Source organism: Schistosoma mansoni, chromosome 7 (genome assembly GCF_000237925.1).
Source record: "Schistosoma mansoni strain Puerto Rico chromosome 7, complete genome".
In the NCBI taxonomy this organism is placed as follows: Eukaryota; Metazoa; Platyhelminthes; class Trematoda; order Strigeidida; family Schistosomatidae; genus Schistosoma; species Schistosoma mansoni.
In genome coordinates this window covers 1,934,505-1,945,052 of record NC_031501.1, presented here as the reverse complement: position 1 = coordinate 1,945,052, position 10,548 = coordinate 1,934,505, and the positions used below count along the sequence as shown (strand labels likewise).

The 10,548-nt window shown below is 33.9% G+C and overlaps 1 protein-coding gene across 1 annotated transcript in view; it reads right to left on the bottom strand.

Moving 5' to 3' along the window:
* Positions 1–830: 830 nt before the first annotated feature.
* Smp_127800 (putative sap-97) overlaps positions 831–10,548 on the bottom strand; it is a gene marked incomplete at both ends in the record, with an annotated part of 46,479 nt that continues 36,761 nt past the window's right edge. The window contains 5 exons of the mRNA XM_018798594.1: positions 831–1,322; positions 2,220–2,360; positions 2,469–2,642; positions 4,748–5,095; positions 6,809–6,885. Of these exons, the coding sequence (XP_018653521.1) occupies positions 831–1,322; positions 2,220–2,360; positions 2,469–2,642; positions 4,748–5,095; positions 6,809–6,885 (1,232 nt within the window). The remainder of the gene's footprint in view (positions 1,323–2,219; positions 2,361–2,468; positions 2,643–4,747; positions 5,096–6,808; positions 6,886–10,548) is intronic.

Genomic DNA, 10,548 nt, shown 5'->3' with positions numbered 1-10,548 from the left:
AAATCAATGTCTCTAACGACTGATCGCCGTTATTGCACGAACCCTTACTAGATAGCCTGCATCTATATATATGTTCCAGGTCAATAGTTACTGACTCTATAGGCTGATGCAACTCTTTCGTATGGCTACCCCGAATTTCTTCTAACCTACTTCTACACTGGAAAACATCATGAGTTATGTTAAGTATTGATTAAGCATGCGTAACATATTCCCTAACAGACATCAAAGATTCAAAATCCCATCAAATTATTCCTATCTTTGCGTGATACCCTATACCTAACCTCAGCATTACTGATTCGGTCGTTCCATGACATGTGATCAATACTTCGTAGATAACTATGATCGAATTCTTCAGACTAATCATATCTCTTACTTTCAAAGATCATTTTTCTCACTCATATACGGTAGACTTCATAATATAATCACACGGCTTCATCAAAAAGTTACCATATTTCATGATCCTAAATACTTAAAACTTTAAATTATTACACTAGAGAAGTTTGTAAGTTCCCACTTTTTCTATTTTTTAAAGAATCGACAAGCGTTCCCTATGGAGATCTTTCTTTAAATATGTATTTGGTTGGAACAATGAATTTCAGGCGATTACTGTTGAAATAGATACATAATAAAAAGTTGTCATAATACTGTATAGATTTTCCACTGCTAAGTAGTCGGTAATTAGTGGAATGAGACCATTCACAACTAGGGAGTCATTGAATGATCAAAGGTATCGACAGCATTTTCAATCGTCTTTATGATAGGAAAATGTAATTTATCATCATTTATGTAGAATTACTTACTTTATAGGAATCTGTATAAATATGATTTCATCATTTCAGGGGGGCACAATCACCTCCAAGAGTAGTTTTAGTAGTAATTATATCATCATCAATAACATTATCTTCCTGTTCCACTTTGACTGAATGTATTTCTGATTTAATTCTTGGTGTTTCGTTATTTTTATCATCATTATTATTCATATTTTGTATGTCATTTATATTGATTGTAGTAACATGTGATTCACTTTCAGTTGGATTTGTTGTAATTGATGAAGGTGATGATGACAATGAAGATAAAGTTGTCAAAGGATTTGAACAGTAACACTTTTGTTGTAGTTGAGACAAATTACGATGATGCCGATGGTGATGACGATGTTGGTGATGTTGATGATTACCATGATGATGGTCGGTGGATTGTTCTTGACTAGTATATGATGATTCCTGACTAGTTTTATTATTGACAGGTGGTAAAAACTTTGGTGTAACAGTTAGCACAGTGCTTGACGTTGATGTTTCTGAACTAAACTCGGAATTAGATGCAAGCTATCGTTTATTGAGATAAAAAAGGAAGTAGAATAGAAGTAAAATAGCCAGAAACGAAATTTTTATAGTTTGCGTCAAAAAGTGTTTTTGATTAAGCTTTGAAAGCCGTTAGGCACTGAAAAGCTGATTCTAGCTAGTAGAAGACTGCTTAATAGTGATAATCCATGACTCCACTATAATAAGTCGAATTCAATACTTTCATTTCTCGAAAAGAATCTTTATCCTTAATTCACAGAGATCGCATCAACTGGTGTAAGTGTCTGAGTTCAATCATTTCACGATGTTGCATAAGCATCTTCCAATACCATTGGTGGGTGATCGTCAGTGCTTCCTACTAGTCTAACTAAGGGGCAGCCAGCAATGTAACAATTTACACAAACCCTCATTACTTGGAAAAGAAATTATTACACCGGAATAAAGTTTACAGACACTCATCATGAAATAGGTTGTAGAATTCAACCATAACAAGACATTGGTATGGAGAGTAATGGTCGATTGGAAAGACATATTTATCGAGAATAAACGCTGAGTGGACAATACTTAAACTTCAATAGCTTCTACCCAAAGAGCTACAACAGAGTCTTCATTAGAACGTTTTTTAATTGTGTCAAAAATTATATTCAGATGATGAGGAATCGACTACAGATAAATGTTGTTTGAGTGATATTCGTCACCCTCAATAATTCATAGCCAAATATGAGATGACTCAATCATAATATAATGCTACCTAGAGTGTAGGATAAATCTTATTGATAATCTTTACTGAGTACAAAGCCGGGATAAGGGAGGAGAGTTGAGCATGGGGTCAGCAACCTCATCCCCAAAAAACAACCTTGATAAGAAGAACGCTGACCATAAAAAACTATATATATATTGAAATAAATTGTGAATACTTACAGTATGTCCAGATGCAGATCTTCGATGCCTTGTTAGTCGAGCTATCAATAGATCTACCACTAAAGGTTGAATTATATCTAACATTTCCATTGAATCTACTTTATCAAATGTAGACTTGGAAGTTGTATTCTGATCATTTGTCTTAGTAGGTGAAGGTGTTGTAGTACTAGTGGTAATAGTAGTAGTATCAGTAGTAACAGTAGAAGTATAAGCAGTTGTTGTTGTTGTTGTGGTTGTTCTATCAGTTACACTTGTCGAAGTTGTAATCATATTATTATCATCATCACAGTTTTTATTGTCATTTACAGTTGTATTAGATAATTTCCGTAGAACAGAACGTAATAAACTTAATGGATTATTTGCATTAACTAAAACAACTCCATTAATCTCCAACAATTCATCACCAATTTGTAGACGACCGTCCTGTGTTAGTATTTGGTGAAAACAAGAATTAATCAATTAAACATATATGTCAACAAGAAAGGTAAAAAACTTATTAGTTTGAAAATTGTAGTATTTTCACAATTAGATTCACGAATCCATCTAAGTTAGATCACAGTTGAAAACCTGGAAGCTGTGGACTACTGTTTCGTCCTAGTATGGACTCCTCAGTAGTACCCATCCACCATCCTGCACTAAAATGGACTTGAGCCCAGAACCTTCGGTCACGCGCGCGGACGCTTAACCTCCTGATCACTGAACTGGCATCCTGTGGAGTCCCATACTATGACGAATTGGTGGTCCTCTGCTTTCAGTTTTTCAATGGTGCTCTAGCATGAAACGACTAGTGAATTCAATTGTGAAAAAATTTAAACAATTACAAATATGGGAAGAGTTAGCTGTATTCTAGTATTATTGTTTGTCAAGAAAAAGAACACTTCCGAATTGTATTAATGATATATTTTAGAAGTAATGCAAAACAAAATAACAAGTTACATAATAATGATAATAGTTAAAAGGTAAATTTATTTATCCAAAGTTAATGAATTACTTAATTACTTACACCTGTTAACCCTCGTGGAGGAGCATAGGCCGCAAAAAGTTAATGAATACTATATTTATACAGTTTCAATTCTAACAATGATTATTGTTCAAGTTTATCAAAAGAATAAATTTTCTCGATAATAATTTTGTCATCTGACGCAAGAATTAAGTCATATATAATACTTCATCGGGTGAAATGGCCCGTATCTATAGAATGAGCTCTGATTCTTTATTTTAACAAGTATCTATTGGTGCTATCAACAGATGTGTTCAAAAGACAGTTTTATCACTTGAGAATTATAGTTCTATGCGTTTAACTAGTGTAGTCCTCAAAATTTTAAACATTGTTCATCCATCCTCGATGCTTTTCGAAAAACGTCTACGTTTGAGGACAAACTCTACCTACTAAGTAGAGTGAGACTATAATTGTGTTTTGAGAGATCATTATCCGCCTGGATAACGTTTTCCTAACAGGACAGCTATCTAATTGAGAGAACATTAGAATCAGATGGAACGTACTTTGGTGGATTATTAGCTCCATAGTCGGAAGCAAACAAAGAGTACAGATAGATGACTCCAAGTGCAATGTGTTGCATTTTGAGAACTGAAGGATTAATAAGAAAATGTTGAATAATATCTGGTTAACTCAACTGTAAATATATATTGATCTGTGTGCCGTGATTACCCAGGAAATTGTCGGGGAGCAGACTCCTGAACGTATCCTGCAATGCTGGGAGGGTTCAGTCAAGACACTTATGATACAAATATATCATTTGTTCATTCAAGTAATTTATATGAGCTGCTAGCCTCTTTGAATTTCTATAAAACATTCAAATCCATAAACTATTCCATACAGTCTAAACGTTCCTATACAATGATAAACTATGCTCACTAAATAGATTATCTTTTTCATACAGGAGGATCTAAATTAACTCAATCTGAACTTTCACATCAATAATAATTTTATAAGAACTTTCATCTAAATTAGAGCGAATAGTTTCACAGTATTTGAGCGCTGAGTTGATGTTGGACATTAAATAGGAATAATCTCAGCGGATGAATTTGAAGTAAATCCAACGTTTCGCCTGGCAATCTGGTTCAAGCTTTTTCAAGAAAATATTTATTTCTGTCATCCCTCAATTTTTCGCACCTTTCAGAAGAATAAATTTACATAGACAAAAAGACAATTTAAAGCCCAGAACTAACCATTTGTTAGCTGACTATCAACTTTCATATTGAATTGTTGGGTAGTGGTAACCTTCCCCTCATCGTATAGTTACAGCTAATTCCTTAAATATATATATTCTAAAGAATGTCAAATCGATTTGAGATTACCAACATTAACATCCTCACAAATAACACAAGTCTTTCACATCTCTGTAATGCAATAAGACCACAGCGTAATACATTACTTACTTACTTACGCCTGTTACTCCCAATGGAGCATCGGCCATGATATTATTTCTTATAAGTACTTTTTGATATAGTGCAAATGATAGAAGAACCGATTTGTTAAAAAAAACAAAGACAAAACTAATACTTACTTTATGCGCTGCTCCACCTTCTATGATACATTTAACTATTACACCACCATATATAGAATCAGCAATATATGAATCAGTGAATGATGTGATTTGATTCATTCTATCTTCATTTGTTCTTAGTTTTATTGTATTCTGTGATAATTCATTTAATTTACTTGCTCGTGACGAGTTCGATTCACGTACACTAACACCAAGACGCATTTGACGTAAACTTGTTGTTGTTAGTGGGCTATTACTATTAGTAGTATTATTACTACTGTTTAAACAATTTTTAGGATTATCTATATTTTCTTCATTGATAGGAATAAGTGGAATATGCAAACGAAGAAGTATTACATCTGGATAAAGCTAAAAATAAATAACGATTTAAATCAATAATCAATATGGTTGATCAGTCATAATAAATAAGGGAACTACTGTTTTAATTCTTAGGTAAGCGCTTCAGAATAAATGATAAGGATATTATATTTCTTTGTATTTGTGAAAAATTTAATTACCGATCTTACGAAATAAACATACTTCCCCCTTTGTTTTCTCAATAAATTTACAATCGCGACCAATATAGTCCAATCATACAGGGTAAGAGATGGTTATCCAGCGTAGACAATCCCAGATGGTCTTGTAATATAGTGATTTGGACAAAGTTAAACATGTGAGATCCTGGATGACGATTCAGTGATCTAAAAGTTAAGCGTTCGTGCACTGAATTGAACGTCCTGAATTCGATCATTGGTGATGGAAGCAAGAGTGCCTACTGGTGACCAGTCACACACTAGGACTAAACAATTATCTATTGCTTACTGGTTTTCAGCGTTGATTTATCTAAAATCAGTTCGTGATTTAAACTATGAAATTAGGTAACCACCATATTGGGCGTAGATTATGTTCTTAAAAAAGATGCTGGCTAAATTCAGTTAATATATATCATAATCCTTATTTTTATATTTTGGTCTAACGTACACCATATCGTTACCTCATTATGATTCATTTTGCCGTAAAATCTATGTTAATTATTAAACTAACAACACTAACAATTGCCCTGTTTTTCATACTGTCTAAATATATCCATGAATCACTTCTTCTACATCTGCTTGCTTACCAAAGTAATATATATATATATATATATATATATATATATATATATATATATATATATATATATATATATATATATCCACTGAAAGAACTTTTTTGTTGAAGTGATTGATATGTGGAAACTAATTCGAATTTAAAGACTCTAGAGAAGTGTCCATCCACAACCTAACTGAAGTTCGAATTCAGGATATCTTAAATTGACTAAAGTTATAAATAGGTATCAACTCCAAGGTGATAAATGTTAACCGTTATCTACCAACTCAGTAATCAGGAGATTATGCCTCCAGCTAATGAGGCATAAAGCTCAATGCTTTCTGTTTTACACCAATAGTCTAAACAAAATCAGTCTGTAATATGAAACGATAAAATAAGATATATACTGGATAATTCAAAGGACAATGCTAGTTCATGTTTAATGTATTTAAAATTCCAATAGTTAGGATCATGAAACAATTGAAGCTAGACCATCAATGGAAAGCCTGGAAGCACTGGACGACCGTTTCGTCCTATTGTGAGACTTCTCAGTGACAGTGTGCATCCACGATCCCGCCTCAAGAGATTCGAAACCAGGACTTATTAGTCTCGCTCTCGAGCGCTTAACGTCTAGACCACTGAGCCGGTCGGTATCCAACGATGTTTATTTCTAACTTCAATCAAAATAATATTCAACTCACTGGGTAATTTGGATGAAAAACACGTTCTAAATTTGTTAATCCATCATAATATAAAGTCATTTGTAATGGTGGTGATGAACATTTACGTGTATCAATCCAAGAATAATTTGAAGGTAATTTTCCATGAGGTAATGTTAAATCACAACATTTTAAATTTCTTGTATTCAATACATCAGGAGATTGATATGTAGGATGATGATGATGATGATGATGATGTAATAGTTGAATTCAATAATTGACATGTTAAACAATCTTGTGTATGTAATTGACAAATATGCACTTGACGACGTACTAATAGATTAACAATACTACCAACTGGTTTAATTCGTAGAATTGCTACAATTTGAGCTTGTGACTTGCCAATAACATCTAAATTATCAATCTACAGTAAACAGTTGGATTTAAACAAATGTTATAAGCAATGAATAGATATTTTGTTTTAATATAAAAAATTGAAGGAACTCATTTTTAGTCTGTTTTTCATAAGAATGACCCTTCCCCCTCCTCCAGCTGGACGATTTAGACTTCTCAGATGATCTGGCTTTTTTATGACACACGCAACAACAAATGCAGGAGAAGACGACCAGTGTAGCAACAGCCTCAGAAGCAGTAGGTCTCAATATAAACAAAGAGAAAAGCAAGACTCTCCGATACAACACAGCATGCACCAATCAAATCATACTTGAAGTAGAAACTTTGGAGGATGTGGAAACCTTCACATATCTGGACGGTATCATCGATAAACACGGTGGATCTGATGAAGATGTGAGGGCGAGGATCGGCAAAGCAAGAGCAGCATATCTGCAAATGAAGAACATCTGGAACTCAAAGCAATTGTCAACCAACACCAAGATCAAAATTTTCATTACAAATGTCAAAACAGTTCTACTGTATGGGGCGGAAACGTGAAGAACTACGAAAACCATCATCCAGAAGATACAAATGTTTAATAACAGTTGTTTAAGCAAAATACTTCGGATCCATTGACCAGATACTAATAGCAACAACCTACTGTGGGAGAGAACAAACCAGATTGAGGTGGAGGAAGAAATCAGGAAGAAGCGCTGCGAGTGGATAGGACACACAGTGAGGAAATCACCCACCTGCGTCATAAGAGAAATCCTCACATGGAATCCTGAAGACCAAAGAACACATTACGCCGAGAAATGGAGACAGACATGAGAAGGATGAACAAAAACTGGATAGAACTAGAAAGGAGGGCCCATGATGGACTGAGTGGGTTGAAGAATGCCGGTCGGCGGCCTATGCTCAACCAGGAGTAACAGGCATAAGTAAGTAAGTAAGTAAGTAAGTAAGACTCTCCCCACCCCGACGAGTTTATCATAAAGTGTTTAGCAAATTAATATATCGTCAAAAAACAACCCTAGAAACAAAGAAACAATTCACATAAACATATACAAAAATATATCAGAAAGCATTAAAAAGATTCTAAATCCATTTTAGAGTCAACGTCTGTCACAAGCCAACACAACCACTTTATTCAATTCTATGCAGACAAGAGGATAAGACAAAGAAGGAATACAAACGAATGATTATCCATAAAAATGAGAAATTTCGCAATGGATCAAGTAGATGCTTCTTTCACCTTCATAGAAATAAAGATAAATTAAAAGTAAGGCGACATGATATTGCTAACACTGACGTAGACAAGTATGGACATGAATTAGATTGAAGAAACTTTGAAATTCTGTATTAAAGTCGAAGAATGCTAAAAAATTTCGAGACTCACGAAATTCAGATCAATTAAGAATCAATAGATAGATCTATATAAACCCAGAGTTTGAACCCATATTCAAGGCATCTACCAGTCATAAGTCTGAAGGCTAACCGACAAATTAAGTCAATCTGAATATAACAATAAATGAAGATAACTAAAGCTTAAAAAGACATTCAAGCACAAACGAACGAACTAAAACGACACTTGTGGAACAAATGGAAGGCTAACTTCACCACAATTGCTGCACAATTAAATCAGAGAACAAAACATAGAAATATTAAATTGTATTATTATTAGTAAACTATACGCTTATATTATGTAATCATATTAGATATGAATAAGGTAAGTGGACAATTATTCTTTATTAGAAGGAGGTTTTGTGGAGATTTTAGTAATTTAATATAGTTGAATTCATGAGGCGGGATCGTGGATGCGCTCTGCTGAGGAGTCCCACAATAGAACAAAACGGCCGTCCAGTGCTTTTAGGTTTTCCGTGATAGTCTAGCTTCAATTGATTCATGATTTCAACTATATACAATGATAAGATATAAGTTTTTGGCAAGTTTCTTCGTAAGGGTTTCTTTCAGTCTCAAATATATACATATATAAATGGATTTTGTCTCATTAATAATCTGTCATATGTATGTAAAAATTATTAATGACAATCTATCGAATGTAGTCATTACATAAGATAAACCTTAGCAGAAAAATGTTTATTTCGGTTGAGAGAGAATGATGATATAATTTCAGATGTCGGGTAGTGGTTGAAGCTGTTCAACAGAGACAGACATAATTTTTGTGTTTTTTTGACAGTCGTGTGTAAGGTTTGCATACAATCTAGTCGGAACCGGTGCTCTCGGAAAGATATGATTTTATTGTCACCCAGCTACACATTTAAAGATGTCACTAATGGGCTATTGAGCCTGTGACTAACCTCCCGTAGGACTGAAATATAGTTACTAAGGATAAACCATATATATATGCAGGCAAATTATCCTTAATCAAGTCTTTAGTGAAGGTCAAAGTTTATTATCTTTATTTCGAATTATCATTATCAGAAGTGTTTTAAGAAAGTAGCAACATATAAAAGTATGTCTTCTCATTCATTCAGTGTTTCATATAACGTAGTTTAATAGTGGCACATTCTACATATTGTAAATAGCTATTTCTAAGATTTATTGACATAATTCAATATTGTAATGGAGATGAATGTGTGTATAATTAATTGTTCTCTGAGCTGGTTGGTTCGGTCGTGGAGTCTTCATCGTTATTCTGAACGAATAAACTTCAGCTTGGAGTGAAGTGTTCGAATTTCTCCACATATGACTCATACCTCGTTCTGTAGACCTCAATGTTATCTGGTTCTTGCTGACCTTCAACTTGTCATCGTTTACTTCTTTATTTTGGTTGTATCTCCCATTAGCTTTATCTTATTAGTTGATATGAGCTGTTTGAATTAATAATCTTTATCTGAATAATAGATAAAATAAACTGAAACAGGCACGAAGAAGCTTTTATAGATTACATGCGATTTTGGTACTAACTTAGACAAAGATAAGAAACTAGATCGTGAGTGGATTTATTGAAATTTCTGTTGAACGATGGAAGGAACATTATTAATAAAATATTAAATATTGAATATATCTAAACATAAACTAAAGCAATGATAACTTCCAGGATTAATTTATGGACCATTATTCTATGTATTCTTGTAGTATCATTATTAAGTAACTATTATATGTATACATATATATAAAGTACTTTTAGTCAAGTGTATAACACAATGGCTTTTGAAGCGAAGGGTACTGGGTTCCAGTCCCAGAGTGGACATCAACTCTGAGATGTAGGTACATCCAGCTGACGAGTCCCAAATAGGATGAAACGCGCGTCAAACTGGATTCAACTGCTAGCCACTATACATCTATGCTTATAGAGCTTATGAATTGAGGCTATATCGAGGTAATCTACACAGTATGCACATATACCAATAAGAGACTGATCAATTACAGTCCTGAACATTAATGAGAAGATTCAACTAAACAATACCAAGTGAATCGATTTTCGTTGTTTTAATTTCATCAAACAAGTAACATCATAGTAAGCAAATATGGATAGTGGCTAGCAGCGCCACTTGGTCTTATTTGGGACTCGTCAAGTGGATGTACCTGCATCTCAGAGTTGATGTTCACTCTGGGACTCGAACTCAGTAACTTTCGCTATCAGGACTCAGTGGCCGAGTGGATAATGCGATGGCGTTTGAAGCGAAAGGTACTGCGTTCGAGTCCCATAGTGAA